Below are 16,478 nucleotides of genomic sequence, written 5' to 3' on the forward strand. Positions count from 1 at the left end.
TAGGAGCCAGTGGTCCTGGACTGTGAGAGGATGTCTGGTTGCCAGGATCGGGCCTAAACCAGCATCCGGACATCCCCTAAGGGGTCCTGGCTTGGAGGGTGCAGGCTGGGCTGAGGTGACCCCCCCCCCCCCGCACAAATTTCATACACCGGGCCTCTAGTTTATAAAATAATAGGGTGGGTAATATATCAGGCCCTAAAGTAATTCATTAACTTAATAGTTATCCCATTCTGTGTGTCTGTCTGTCCTCTCTAATCTTGGCACCATCACTGGCAGTTGTGAAATGTACCCAGGATTTGTTGTAATCAGGTATAGTAAGACATGCAGACAGGGGAATGACTGTTGTGAAGAAGTTCTTACAGATCCCAAGAGACAGGCGCACAGGATATCATGCAGGGCCACACGGGAGGCACCAGGGTCTGCTTGGGGTGGGTTGGGAGGCAGAAAGAGGGGAGGAAAGCTTGGGCAAAATCCTTTGTTGTAGTTTTTATGGGACAGAATACATGAGGCAAGGTGTGAAAGCTGAGCAGGTTGAGGATTGGATAGTTTCAATAAATTCAGCAAGGTGTGGTCTTGGGGATGGTTCCTAGTTGTCCAGAGCCTGGGTGATTAGGGCAAAGAAATTTTTTTAAAAAATTTAATTGACTGCAAAGAGGAAAATGGTGACTTTAAGGTGAAAACCTAGAGGACAGTAACATGACCAATGATCAAGCTTAATGTCTCCAGGAATCAGGTGGGCTGACACCATGCACACCACATCATTTCTGTGCCTAATCCTGCTAAGAGCTCATGACCCAAGTCTGGTCATGAGGAAACAACGATAGATCCATGCGGAGGGTCATCCTACACAAAGTAAAACCAACTCTTTAAACCTATCAAAGCTATAATGAAGGCCAGGGGAAGGAGGAGGAGAGACATGACAACTAATGCAACATATACTCCTGGACAGGACCCTGGATCAAAAAGAAAAACAGACATTACTGGGACAGTTGGCAACATCTGAATGGGATCTCTGGACTGGATGGTAGCAGTGAGTCAATATTAACATCCTAATTTGTGGGACTGTATGCTGGTATGTACACTGGAGTATTTACAGGAGATAAGACAACCTACTTAGAGCTTGCTTTCAAACTGCCCAGAAAAGGAGTAGACACCATTGGGCGATGGAGCCAATGCAATAAAATGTTAACAACCGGGGAATCTGCATGAAGCAGTATGAGAGCTCTTTGTATTGATCTGGCAAGATTTATGTTAGTTTGAAATTGTTTCAAAATAATTTTTTAAAAATGAGCCAAAAGGATGCCTAGCAAAGTGACCCAGTTCTGGATCTCAGAGGAGAAAGACATCAAGAGATAGAATTTTACTTGACAAAACAAACCAAACCCAGCAGGTTAAAAAAAAATGCATTAAATACGGCAATAATAGAATTTAAACAATAAGTTTCTTTGTTGTCTGCACTTCTGCCCTTCACGTTACTTTCTGCCTCCTCAATCTTCCTGTGAAGGTTTGCTGCTGCCAGATCAGAGTCAGGGGAGTTCAAGGCACTAATCTAAGTAGTTCAGGATCACATTTAGAATCCAAATCCTCAAGGCTAAGCAGTAGAGACAAACATCATGCTCCAGATCAGGACACTTTGATAAAAGTTCCTACAACTATCCAGTTCACAGAACAAGAACCCACCAGAAGAAGCTGGACCTTGAATTGCCTACAGTGGTGCCTCTGATTACTCAGAAGTGGAGAATACATCTCCACCTCTTCTGGTCTCAGACCTCCTTCTTACCAGATACTAGCAAATCACTTCTATACCAACACACCACTTTCCCAAGGGGGAGCAGTGGAACACCTCCATTTACCACCTGGAATGAGAGCCAACAGAGCAGGAAATGGTTCAATCCGGAGAAACTGAAATGGGTTTCAACAGTGGGGCACTTGTATGCCGGAATACTGTTTCCCCTACATTCTTTCCTTGCACCGAGATATCTCCATAATGTTAAAAGTTAAGGCTAGAGTATGTTGTGCAGCATATTACTAAAAAGGAAACTCCATTTTGGTTCAGTCACTGTCTCTCTAATTTAAATAAAGTTTTTATTCAAATAAATCTTATAATCTAGCTATATTTATGACAGGGCCTTAGTCTTTGCTCTGAAAAGTTTGTCTTGATTAAAAAAAAAAAATCCTGGGAGCCCTGGCTGGTGTGGCTCAGTTAATTGGAGTGTTGTCCTCTACACCAAAAGGTGGCAGGTTCTAATTCAGTGGTTCTCAACCTTCTGGCCCTTTAAATGCAGTTCCTCATGTTGTGACCCAACCATAATATTATTTTCGTTGCTACTTCATAACTGTAATGCTGGTACTGTTATGAATCGTAATGTAAATATCTGATATGCAGGATGGTCTTAGGCGACCCCTGTGAAAGGGTTGTTTGACCGCCAAAGGGGTCGCGACCACAGGTTGAGAACCGCTGTTCTAATTGGTCAGAGCACATACCTAGGTTGTGGGTTCGATCCTCACTCTAGGCACACATACAGAAGGCAGCCGATCGGTGTTTCTCACATCGAAGTTTCTCTCTCTTCCTCTCCTCCTCCTTCTCCACCTCCTCCCTCCCTCTTTTCCTCTCTCTCTTTAAAAAAAAAAAAAATCAATTAAAAAGAATTCTCTCCCCATTATATAGACTGAAAAAGTTAAATACGCTAAGATAAAATCTTGTCCAGCATAAATAAGGCATTAAAACTCTTAATCTGATGAAGCTACAGTTAGACCTACTTTACATCCAAGTTAAAGAAAAGGAATAAAGTATTTTTTAAAAGAAATGTGAGGTTTTCATTTTAAAATCAAAGGCTTTTATGATTACATGACCTATCATAATTCTTTGGGATAGTTTTTGATGCATTATTAGTTAAACAAGTGAAAAGAAAAACAACCTTCAAGTCCTACTTCCCATGTTCCTGCCCAGAAACCACCCCCGCAAGGAACGGAAACACATTATAGAGGCCCAACTCCAAAGAGAATTGCAGTCAAAGGTTCCCACAGCCACAGGGCACCAGGCTGGGCATGCGTCCAACCACCACACTGCCCGCTAAAGGGACAGAAACAGGCACCACGGCGCCCCATGCAGCAGGCACTGTAGCTGTGGGCCATCGGGGACACTAGTGGGAACCCCCCCCCCCACCCCCCATGCACTGGCCAACTTTTCTTCAGTTTGGTTTGGACTTTGGAAGAATATTATATATGGCTGGTTTACAGCTCTAAGCAAGGGGGCACATATCTCAGCCACTGCTACACCTGGTTCTCTCTGTTAAGATGGCAAGTTCCAGGATACCCAAGATTACCAGACTCCCCATTTGGCAAAGAATAAATTTTCAAGCATGAGGTGGACTAAACTTAAGACTGGAAATCCCACAGGGACTCCAGTCAGACCTTGGAAGGTCAAAAACGAAAAATTGGCCCAGCCAGAGTGGCTCAGTGGTTGAGCATCGACCTTTGAACCAGGAGGTCAGGGTTCAATTCTTGGTCAGGCCATATGTCCAGGTTGCGGGCTCGATCCCCAGTGTGGGGCGTGCAGGAGGCAGCCAACTGATGATTCTCTCTCATCATTGGTGTTTCTATCTCTCTCTCCCTCTCTGAAATCAATTTTTTAAAATATTTTTTTAAAAGGAACGAAAAACTACAGCTTCCACATGGATTCACCCTCTGTGCTCTTGTTATGAATGACAGCATTCAGATTCCCATATAGGAAGCAAAACCTATCATTCCTAGAGGTGAACTATTTTCCTACAAGAAGTAAGGAACAAATTTTACCTTAGGTCTTAAAACTGTTAGGAAAGTCCTGGCTGGGTAGCTCAGTTGGTTAGAGTGTCATCCCGATATGCAAAATCCATGCTTTCTTTAAAACTACATATGTGGGTTCAATCCCAGTCATGACACATACAAGAGTCAACCAATGAATGCATAAATAAGTGGAACAACAAATCGATGTTTCTCTCTCTCCTCTCAAATCAACTTTTTTTAATTTTAATAAAAAATAAATAAACTGTTAAGAAAAAAACACATGCACCCACACACCTCATACTCTTCATACTGGCTTCCTTGTGAGTAACCTCTGAGAAAGATATGAAGATGACAAACACTCTAACAATAACATCACAAGCCCTGGCCAGTGTGGCCCGGTTGGTTGAAGCATGTCCCGTACACTGAGAGGTCATGGGTTTGATTCCGGTCAACATGCCTAGGTTGCAGGTGCAGTCCCAGGGTGAGACTGCTTTTAAATCATACAAACAAGATAATTATAATTACTCCATAAAAGAGTTTGGGTCCTGGCCAGTTTGGCTCAGTGGATGGAGCAACGGCCTGCGGACTGAAGGGTTCCAGGTTCAATTCCAGTCAAGAGCATGTACCTCGGTTGCAGGCTCTTACCCAGCCTAAGACCTGGTCAGGGCACGTGCAGGAGGCAACCAGTCAATGTGTCTCTCTCACATCGGTGTTTCTCTCTGTGTGTCTCTCCCCCTCCCACTCTCTCTAAATATCAGTAGAAAAATATCCCCGGGTAAGGATTAAAAAAAAAACAGTTTGGGCTAATCTTCCTGTATTCTTTCAGAAAGTTAATAAAGCATGTCAACTCCTGTTTTATCAATGCCATTTAATCTTTCAACTTCCCATATGCCTTATCCCTACTCCCTCTAAGGCAGCTAATGGTTAATTAAGTAGGTAACCAATTTGTAGAAAACCAGTAGAAGGAACATGATGAAACACTAATCCTTCTTTCATAACATCAATTTGGAATGAATAATATAATTACTTGGACAGTGGTTGACCATTCATTATGTGTCCTGCGCCCAGTACAATGAGGCTTTAATAAAGGTTTGTTGAGTGAATGAGTATTAGGAATTTACTTCCTATATCATGGCGAAGCTCTGATACTGGATATCTGCATGCAACTCATTCTGTGGGACATGAAAATCGTTCTCTGGGATACTAGCAAAGAATGCCACTCCAGCCTAGTCAATCATCTATCAAATGCACATCATTATTTTTTTTAGGGGCCCAAAGAGCAAAATGGGCAAATCTATAAAAAGTATTTTCTTTTAGGGGGAGAAACCTTTCTGAAGTAGAAACAACATCATTCCAAAGTCTACTAGCCATGGAAATAATTGAAAAGATATGTCTGTTATGCACAAAGCACTATGGTAGAAATTGTAGGATACAAAGATGAGTAAAAATCATCTTTACCCTGAGGGATTCACAATCTAGTCAGAAGGATAAGATAAATACATCCATAGCTATCATGCAAAGAAGTAAATAATTAAAAGCATAATCGGTATGTGCTGAGCCTATAGGAATTGAGCAGCAGATATAAGGGGAAATTCATATTTGCCTTTACTTCAATAACATGCTTTTAAGGTTTTATTTTTAAAAGATTGTTTTTGAGAAGTACATTTACTGCAGGAAGATTGTTTTTTCCCTTAACCTAGTGAGTCAGATAACAGAAGTATGAAGAAATAAAGAACATGCTGGCAAAGTGGACAAAGCAGAACAAAATGTAAAGACCAGAATGAATTTTTATTTAAATCTATGCTTTCTTTGAAACTACTTGCAAGGCTGAAGAATTAATCATATTGATATCAGTAAACATTGAAAATGATAATAATCTTAAGGTAATAATGTCTTTTAGGAGCAGGCAGAACTATCCCAACCTTTTTAGTTGCGGGCTTCCCTATGCCATGGGAAAGGCAGATTAGAAAGGGGAAAGGCGGTAAAGAGAAAGGGTGCAAAAAGCCATTGTGTTTGGGGAGGCCATATCCTCCCAGAGGCAAGGAGGTAGCAAGATCAGCAAAGAGGGGCCTGACACCCTAAATGTTAGGGACTGGACATGGGACTAAGGGGCTTGGATATGTCGTGTCACATTATACTCACTCAATCAGATAATAATGTCTCAACTGAAGTAAATTATGGTTCCATGACAAGCTATGGAGCCTGGGTTATGACTCATTTGCAATAAGATCTCTCCCCTGCCAGGGTGCATTTTATATATGGCCAGGTCAGAAAGAACAAGGGAGGAGTCACAGAAACAGATCTGCGCCTAAATCTGGTTCTGGTTCAAAATTGCTCTGTCCCACATTCTACTAGTATCTTTCTGCTTCTCTTATTCTTCCCCTGACCCATCATATTCCAACTTCTTAAACTACTGTTCACCAACTACACACACACACACACACACACACACACACACACACACTAATATACTTAGCACTAATTATATGCCTGTACTGAGTGCTTTGATGTATAGTTGATGTATAGTATCTTTAAAGGTCATAATGACTTTGTGAGGCAGACATTATCACTCCCATTTATTTATTTAGATAATTCACATATCACTGAATTGTGCAACCAACACTACTATCTAATTCCAGAACATTTCCATTCCCCCCAAAGAAATCCATATTCATTAGCAGTCACTTCTCATTTTTCTCTCCCCATCCCCTGGCAATCACTGGTCTACTCTCTCTCTTTATGAATTGGCCTATTCTGGGCATTTCATATAGATGGAATAATAAAATAAGTGGCATTCTGTACCACTCCCATTTTACATATGAAGAAACCAAGACTCAAATAGGTTAAGTAACTTGCCCCAGGCCACACCGTTAATAAGAGGCTGAACTAGAGCAGGAACCCAAGTCTGATGCAAATGCTTGGGCTTGCTTCTGATCACTACATGCTGCTTCCATCCAGGAAGAAAAATGAAAGAGAAAATGCAAGTTTTAGATGTACTTGGAGAAAGAGGGTTTTTCACCTAAGGTAATATAAGTAGGGAGAACCACAATTACACCATCTCTGCTTATATTGAAATGCTGAGGCAGCTCCTCTACACAGACCATGGCAAACTACTAGAAATCACACCAACCCACCTCTTTCTGTTCCATCCCACAACCCCAACTTCTCCCCACCCCCAACCCCATGCAGATGGCAGTTCTATAAATCCAGGCTGGAAAGAACCTCCTCTCTCCTGACTTTCTGTCTCTTTCCCAGATGTCACTCTGCCCCTTAAACTTCATTATCCACACCAATTTCTGTCTAAGGAGTTCAAGAAAAATGTCTACTTAAATAAGTGCACTAGTGTTTTTCCTCTTCTTTTTAATTCTGGCAACCAGTTTATACTAGTTGTGACAACAAGAGGGTGAAGAATGTAGGAGAAGTCAAGCTGTTGGCTAACCAAAGGCAAAGAGCTCTAAAAAGAATCATAACTCACATAAAACGCCTACAATGCCTCCGCTTTCTGCCATTTTTCTGCTTTACGCATTAAGTGTGCATATGGTTGAGATCAGATTATACTTTTCTAGAGGACCAAGTTCAGGTCTTCCTTTTCATCTCTCATCCAACATACAAAAATAGGTACACGATAACATTGATTATTATGTATATGTATTTTTTTTTCTTTCTTAGGAGAAAAGTATAAAAGGGAAAATGATTTCCACTAATCCAAGGCCAAGGCCAATGTCTTTGACTCTTTATCCCCTAAACCAGGCACTCAAAAGTTTATTGAATAATAGCAAGTACTTAGCAGTACCAGACACTGCTCTAAATACATATAACTCCCCACAACTCTGAGCGCTATTACCATAATAATCCCCATTTCCTGAGGAGGAAACTGGCCCAGCAGAGCTGTGATTTGCCCAAGATCATTCAGTCAATAGGAGTAGGAGTCAGGATTGAGGAAATGCAGGACACTGGAGCATTCCAATTAGACACGTTTGAGTCATTCTAGTTTCTTAAAACTGAGAGATTTATGATCCATTGCAATTGCTAGGAACGCCAAAGGATCTAAAAACAAGAAAAGCAGTTTTCCCTTTGCTACTTTGTAATAGTCCATCTGCCTTTTTCAGAAGTGCTCAAAGCCTTTCTCTCATTACTTCTGAACCTTCTGACAGCGGAAAAATGACGGATAGGGGAGCTCTCCTACCCTATAGTTAGGTGAAAAGAAGGCCACAGAGGAACTCAATTAAGGAAATTTCACTTATAATTCAGTTTTCTTTGTTACAGTCCAAGCTACTCTCATTTTAGAGTTCTATGTCATCTATTTTTTTAACTTCTAAAACATCATGTGCATTATATACAGGGTGAGGCAAAAGCAAGCTTACAGTTGGGAGTATGTGAAACAGTTTATCCTTGTATTATTATTTATTAATTACTGTATTATTTTCCGTATGAGCAACTGTAAACCTATGTTTGTACCACCCGTATGTATACTGCCTCCAGTGAATGCAAAGCTGTCAAAAGTAAGAAGGAAACATAATTTTGGGGTCCTTCCCATCTAATTTGTGGTTAAAAGTGAAATAATAAAAACAGAGTGAATCCATGATCTTCAGTTGCTCAAAGACCATACTACATCCAACACAGAAGCACACCCCATCCTGATATGATCTTCAGACCTTCTAGAGCAGTGGTTCTCAACCTTCCTAATGCCGCGACCCTTTAATACAGTTCCTCATGTTGTGGTGACCCCCAACCATAAAATTATTTTCGTTGCTACTTCATAACTGTAATTTTGCTACTGTTATGAATTGTAATGTAAATTTCTGATATGCAGGATGTATTTTCATTGTTACAATTTGAACATAATTAAAGCCTAGTGATTAATCACAAAAACAATATGTAATTATAGATGTGTTTTCCGATGGTCTTAGGCGACCCCGTGAAAGGGTCGTTTGACCCCCAAAGGGGTCGCGACCCACAGGTTGAGAACCGCTGTTCTAGAGATTCACAGGATGAAAAACTGAGTGTCCCGCCCTGACCAGTGTGGCTCAGTTGGTTGAGTGTCATCCGTGCACTGAAAAGTCGCTGGTTGGATTCCTGGTCAGGGCACATGCCCAAGTTGTGGGCTCAATCCTGGTCGGGGTGAGTGCTGGAGGCAGCCAATCGATGTTTCTCTTTCACATCAATGACTGCCTCCTCCCCCTTTCTCTTTTTCTAGAAAAACTTTTTTTTAAATCAAGTGTCCCTTCTCTTAACATTCCAAGTCCCTACTAATTAGAAACCCACATTCACAAAAGAAAGTTGAGATGGTCTCTGAATGAACATGACCCTGCAAAGATAGCCTGTAGAAAGGAGAGAACAAGAGCTACTTGTCTCTTAAGGAGCGGTTCCTCCTTTCTAACACAATTACCTACACAGCTGGGGAAATGGCATCCCCAAAATATACATAGAACGGCTACCTCACTAATTTCCCCTCCAAAGATAAAACTCCTCACGCTGACAGGAACTGAAGCATTTTATGGAACAAAATCAAATTGCTCCCAGTGCTGTCATCTGTTCCCTCTCTTCGCTTTCATTTCGGGTGGACAGAGGGTGAAGAGAGTTAAAAAACGCTGAGATTGGTTCACCATGCAGTCAACTAGAAAAGCCAATGAGGCAACATGCAAAAGGTGCCTTTGTATTCATAAGCTGACTTTTCAAGGATAAAAACTAGAGCCAACCTAGGTACCTTGAAAACCTCCATCCCTCCGAGGTGTATCTACTCTCGTGGGTTTTTTTTCAATAGTAATTCAAGAATAAATAGTTGTTATAAAACAGCAGCAATAGAGGGTCTTTTGTTTTGCGCTGTTTTATTAGATAAGCTCTAAGAAAACCCCCTGAGCAGGGAAAGCTCCGGGAAAGTACTGCTAAGGGAGAGGGTCAAAGTACACACTCCAGGGATCATCGCTAAAATCATTAGCCCTCCCCACCAGTTGTTTTCTGATGGCCTCACAGAAGTCAGTCCCCTCTATCGCTCCATTTTCAGAACATCTCTGGGCATAAGATGTCAACACCACAATGTCAGGGCCCTGGGCAGGCCAATCCAAGATAGCCCACGATGCAGATTAAGTATTTTGAATCAAAGTTACTTAAGGAACGGCCTGTATAAGAAGAAAACCCTAACCTCTTTGTCCCCATGTGATAGGCACCCTCCTAGCTCCACAGGGCTGAGACAATCTATCACAAGAGTTTAAAAAATTCAGTCAAGATCTAACCGGTTTGGCTCAGTGGATAGAGCGTCGGCCTGCAGACTCAAGGGTCCCGGGTTCGATTCCAGTCAAGGGCATGTGCCTTGGTTGCAGGCACATCCCCATTAGGGAGTGTGCAGGAGGCAGCTGATCGATGTTTCTCTCTCATCGATGTTTCTAACTCTCTATCCCTCTCCCTTCCTCTCTGTAAAAAGTCAATAAAATATATTTAGAAAAAAAAATCCAGTCAAAAGCTGTATTAACAGGCCTTGTATTGCCTTCACTAACTTACTACTCAATTCCAAACTTTGCTTAGATTCCTTTCTAATAAGCACTAACTTGCTTTGTTCTGTCAATCTGTCACATTTGTGTCTTTGGCTACAAGGTATAAAAAGGTGCCTGGTTGGTCCTGGCTGGGTGGCTCAGTTGGAAAAGGTTTCGAGTTCGATTCCTGGTCAGGGTACATACCTAGGTTTCGGGTTCAATCTCCAATCGGAGCATATGGGAGGCAACCAATTCATGTTTCGCTCTCTAAAAATCAATAAAACACATTCTCTGGTGAGAATTTTTTTTTAAAGGTGCCCGATTGGATAACTTCGAGCCTCATTTTATGATCTGATCGTATTGTTACTCTCCTATGTGTACCTATTAAATTGTTTTTTCTCCTGTTAATTTAGTCTTGTGTCAATTTTATTATTTTATTATGAGTCCAGCCCTGGAACTAAAGAAGGGGGGGGTGGGGGTTCCCCCCCACACACACACACAAGTAATACTCCTCCTCCCATTTATCCCAGGAAGTAAAATAAAAACCTTTTTATTTACATCTAGGCTAATTAAATGTAATAGTATAGTATCAGTAAGGGCCTTATCACAATCTTACTATCTTATTTTTATTACCGTTTCTGGAGTCTCAGACAAATTTAGGATACTAAACATGCAACTTCGGAAATATAGGGCCCAATGCACAAACCCTGATGAGTTTAACAATTCGTTCCATTCTGAGCCTCATGTTCAAATCTGCTATCAGCCTCTAATTTGTGTTTTCTTAAAGTGTATTTGCAGACACTTGTATCAGATCCCCAGAGATGTTTTTATGTTTAGATTCTTAGGACCCACCCACTAGACCTACTCATTCAATCTGTGGAATAGAGCCGGAGACATATTTTATTTTAATCTGATGTTAATACATACTTCAGTGTGAATCACTAAATTAACCCCACTGGCTTCTTTCCTATGTTGTCCCCAAGGTATCTGTCTTTATGGGATCCCTTCCAACCTAGGTTATTTCCTAATTAGATACAGTCATTAACAAACCAAACCCTCCAGTTCCCCACCAATAACAAGCAGTTTAAGAGGAAACAAGAACCTAAGAAAGATCGAAGACGCTGCACAATTTTAAGTGCTTATAAGGCCTCTAACGCATCCCAGAGAGAATCGTGTCAAGAAGTCTTCAGGGCCAAAAACAACCCCTTCCCTAACTTCACCATAAGCACCAGCAACACCTCTGACAAGTCGCTGCCACCCAGCAACTATCACTTATTTCCTTTAGCGACCCCAGGGCCATGAGTCCATCCCTTACTTCAGAGTTGCCTCCCAACTGGTGCAAAAGCATTTCACACACATACTCAAACACGCCTATCACACACATACTCAAACACGCCTATCACACACTCAAACACGCCTATCACACACATAAACACACCTATCACACATAAACACGCTTATCACACACATACTCAAACACGCCTATCACACACATACTCAAACACGCCTATCACACGCGTACTCAAACATGCCTTTCACACACACAGTCCACCATAGCTCGCCGGCCTCCTGGGCTCCCGGGCACCCTGCCTCCAGCCCCTCCTCCAGCCCTGCATCCCAAGGCTGGGACTCGGAGCCACAGGGGCTCAGCCCCCAACACGGTGCAACTTCCCGCCCTCCTCGGGGTACCCCCCGCCCTCCCCGACACCCGGTCTCCGCGCCGCCCGCACACAGCCCGGTCCCCTGGCTCCAGCTCCGGGAACTCCAGCCTGCGGGCGCCTCCCGCCCCCAGGACCCCAGCCGAGCCCGCGCCGCCCCTTCGCTTCTCCCCACCGCCCGGAGGGATGCCCGCCCCGGGCATCTGGGATGCGGCCGGCGCAGGCACGCGGCCCGGCCGCACGGCCCTTGTCCCGGCCACCTCTCCCCGGAGTTGTTTTGCAGGGCAGGGGTGCGGTCCACGTCCCGCTGGCCGCTCGGCCCTCTCTCCTAGCGGCTGCCCTCCTTACCGGCCTGCAGCCCGGTCTCGGTGGGGGAGGAGGGGCAACTGTGACTGTGGGAGCCCTGGAGGTCGCGGAAGAACTTCTGGGTTTCTCGCAGGTTCTGCCGCAGCCGGCCCAGGTAGCGGCGGTAGCGGCTGAAGCTGCGGCACAGGTCCCGGATCATTCCGCCGCCGCCCGGGCCGGGACCCGACGGCGGCTCGCTCCCCCACCGCACCCCGTCGCCCTCCATCGCCTCAGCCCGCTGTCTTCGGGGCTCCGTCCCCAGCCCGCTGGCCCGGCTTCCCTCCTCCCCGCCCCCCAGTGCTGGAGGGAGGAGGAATCCGCCTCCTAACGCCCCCGCCTGCAACCGTCCGGGCTCCGCACTCCGTCACCGCGGTTAAAAACAGACCATACTGCAGTGCGCCGCGGACGGAACCTTTATCTCCACCATCCAGAAGAGTGAGGGAAGAAGGATCGTTGGAACGCGCCGTGGCTGCGGTGTCTCCTGGGACTTGTAGTCCACACCCGCTGATTGTGAATGGTACTCGTCCCCTTTTGGTATGAACCTTACTGGTTCTTCTGCTTACACGCTCTCCTCGCTTAAAAAAGTGTTCCTACTGCCGGCGTAAGTGTCTCTGAGCAGAGAGAGGAGCTGCAGGACCCGGACGCCAGCAGAAGCGGGGTGCCTTACAGAAAGAAAAGGAAGCCAGTAATATCTCCATGGTTACCCTAATGACTCTGAATTTCTGGATACAGTAGATACTGGGGAACTGGGTAAAAATACCCTCGAAGTAGGGAAATCCCTCATATTTGTGTTTCCTCCTTTTCTTTTCTTCCTTTTTAAATATATTTTTATTTATTTCAGAGAGGAAGGGAGAGAGAAACAATTATGAGACAGAAGCACTGATCAGCTGCCTCCTGCATGCCTTCCACTGGGGATCAAGCCCGCAACCCAGGCATGTGCTCCCGGAATCTAACCGGGATCCTTTAGTCCGCAGGCCAAGGCTCTATCCACTGAGCAAACCGGCTAGGGCTTCTGCTCCTTTTCTGACTTTCCTTCTCCAAGTGTGGGAAAGGGGTGTGTGAAAGGTTCGATAAAGAGCTTTAAACTGAGGCTCATTTGCTTTCTTGAAGTAGAGAGCTGGTTAAAGGGAAGTTGAGGTTTGTAGCCTTCCAAACAGGTTCTAATAATCTTAATTTGGCTTCTGCTAATATAGAACACTTTCATTCACACAGACTGTCAAGAAGCCCAGAACACAAATGCAGAGGAGACAAAACTTGACAACCACCTCTTTTTCGCCTCCTGCTTTCTCTCCCCTCTTCTCTAGGCACAGAACCCTCCTGTTTTTCTTGATATGAAAAGACCCTATATTTCACCCAAGCCAGACTTCTCTGACAGCCTGAATAATGTAGTTCCTCAACTGAACTTAAAGAGACTGTAGTTTGAGTCTGAACTCCCCCAGTGCCTGCCTTGGGACCTATGAAGTAAGGGTTTTGACTAGTTGATCTTCAAGCCCTTTGGGCTCTAAAATTTTAAGTCTTGCTTTTAAATCCTTGCTTCTGTCTCCCAACATCTCATCCCTTGGGTGCAGGTACTCTAGCTAAGTCCTGTCATGATAATTGGATTAGTTCCATGTAAAATGTGAAGGCTTTATCTTTTTAGCATGTTACAAAAAGGGGTCTCTGGTTCACATGATCTCTATTTGGTAAAAGCCTTTGAAGGGTCCTGGTAAAGAGGGAGCCTCAAGCTCCTTCTCATGTACTCCCTTCTACTTGCTCACATATTCTTCACTGGCCACTCCTCATCTTTGCAAGACCCCACAGACAACCCATAAAAAGGCTCGGGGAAACAAAAAGGAAAATACAAAATGGAAAGTTTAATACCAGAGGGTTGATATTATTCTTAAAAATGAAGAAGCAGCGCTGTAACAAAGCAATGTATGATGACATGCTACACAAAATAATTTCTAGCGAAGATCAGATGAGCGAGTGCTTGGGCTGGAATTGCCCAGAAAAGGAATAGGGAATGAATATCTACTGAAGACAGGACAATTTGGATAGGCAGAATTAACCAGTTAACTGCCACGTGTCCAAAACGGAAACCATCCCCACATGCCACGATATTTTGAATTTAATTTTAAAAATCAATTTGCAAAGAATATTATAAAAATAAATGTATTACTCACAATTCGGGTGTGCTTGAATATTTTCAGTTGAAAATGCTCACGAAAAAATGATTTGTATGCCCTCTATAGACACGGCATACAAAGGGTTAACCAGGGAGGGCATTGTGTTAGGTAAAGGTCATGGAGCTCATTCTTTTAAAAACAATTCATTAGTTCTTGATATTTATTTTTTAAATGAATAAGACTGTGGTATGAAATTCAAATAGTACACAAGGGGAAAGCAAGTCTTCCTTTTACTTGCTGTCTTCCAGTCACCTAGTTCCCTCCCAGGAAATAACCACTGTTACAGATATAGATACTATATAAATATGTATTTTTAAACACAAATGATAGCCTACTATACTAACTCTATACTGCCCTTATAGACTTTCCCACACCAGGACATAAAGATCTGCCTTATTATTTTTAACTATATAATATACTACCATATGGATTGGAATGTTTATTTAACAAGTCCCCTATCGATGGACCATTAGATATTTTGCAGCCTTTTAGTGTTACAAACAATGCTGCAATAAGTAACCTACATACATAACTTTTAATATGTATGAGTATGTCTCATCCCCATTTCTAAAATTTATTTTAAAGAGAGGAAGGAAGAAAGAGAAAAAAACATCGATGTGAGAGAGAAACATCAATTGGTCCTGCACACGCCCCAACTGGGATCAAACCCGAAACCTGGGGATGTGCCCTCACGGGGAATTGAGCCCACCACCTTTTGGTGTACAGGACGACGCTCCAGCCAACTGAGCCACACTGCCAGGGCGCATCCCCATTTTTGATCTGCTGAGGAAAGTGATCATTTGTTTCGTGTTGTTTAAAATCTTAATGCTCGTGAAGGACAATGAACGCTTTCTAACTCACAATCACCTAAAGTGAAAACACATATTTTATTCAGATATCCAATTCTAAGGACAAAGATGAGCAGCAGGGTTTGAATGATAACAAGAAAGGATTTATGTCAGTATAGGAGAGTGTTTCCAGAAAGCGATGACAGTTCAGCAGTTAATGAAGATGGTCTACTTTTTTTCTCTTCTAGACCACTGAAATGACAGTAACTGGATTTTTATTTTGTTAATCCTCACCTGAGAATATTTTTTTCCCATTGATTTTTAGAGAGGGTGAAAGGGAGGGGGAGGGACAGGGAGAGAGAGAGAGAGAGAGAGAGAGAGAGAGAGAGAGAGACATAGATTGGTTGCCTCCCACACCCACCCTGACCAGGGTAGAGGATGGATCCTGCAACTGAGGTACATATCCTTGACCAGAATCGGAATTGAACCCACAACCCTTCACACTTCAGTCTCAGGCTGACATGCTAACCACTGAGCAACCAGCTAGGGCCAGTAACTGGATTTTTAAAAGCATAAACCCACAACAACGAGAAGAACCAGTACTAAAACAAAAACAACAATAAAATAGAAGCTGAAGAGCAAATGGACAAGTATTAACTAAGTGAACCAACCTGGAGAAACCTGAATTCTAAACCCAAAGTGGAAAAAACCTGAGAGTCCATGTGTCTTCCTTCTGCTTGTGAAATTTTTTTTAAAAATGTAAAAAAAGGCTGAGGCCCAATCTAGTTAATACTGCAGAATCCCTCAAGTCCCAGTAATTAGTTGCAGGAGGTACAAGGATTTTACAAGCTGTTTAAGATCAGTTAGATCTCCAGGTCACCTCTCCCTTCAACTGCCCTACTCCTCTTAAAAGAAGACTGTTTTCTTTATTCTCCAGAGAGGATTAAATAGGAGGTCTCCTTACATACAGGGGGATTAAGTTGAATTTATGGATATTAGATGCTAAAATTCTCAGCCCTCTTCCTCCACTGAGTTCCTAGGTCTCTGGCTACCAGATGTTTCCCCTTCAGAGAGGAAGCTTGAAGTGTCTTCTTCAAGGTGTCTGGCCAGCCCAAGAGGGAAAGCCCCAAGATCCTGACATCCGAACAAGAGGTGTTTGTCCGGCTTGTTCACTGCTGTGTCTCCAGCCCCTGAACAGTGCCTGCCCCTTAGTGGGTGCTCATTAGATATTTGTTGAATGAATTAATGTTCACTGTAGCATTTTTGAATATTCAAGAAAGCACAAGG

The 16,478-nt window shown here is 43.3% G+C and overlaps 1 protein-coding gene across 1 annotated transcript in view; it reads right to left on the minus strand.

Moving 5' to 3' along the window:
- DSTYK (dual serine/threonine and tyrosine protein kinase) overlaps window positions 1–12,858 on the minus strand; it is a 56,900-nt gene extending 44,042 nt beyond the window's left edge. The window contains exon 1 of the mRNA XM_006094827.3: window positions 12,242–12,858. Within this exon, the coding sequence (XP_006094889.1) occupies window positions 12,242–12,464 (223 nt within the window). The 5' untranslated portion in view covers window positions 12,465–12,858. The remainder of the gene's footprint in view (window positions 1–12,241) is intronic.
- Between the last annotated feature and the right edge of the window lie 3,620 nt (window positions 12,859–16,478).

This window comes from Myotis lucifugus, unplaced genomic scaffold (genome assembly GCF_000147115.1).
Source record: "Myotis lucifugus unplaced genomic scaffold, Myoluc2.0 scaffold_145, whole genome shotgun sequence".
In the NCBI taxonomy this organism is placed as follows: domain Eukaryota; kingdom Metazoa; phylum Chordata; class Mammalia; order Chiroptera; family Vespertilionidae; genus Myotis; species Myotis lucifugus.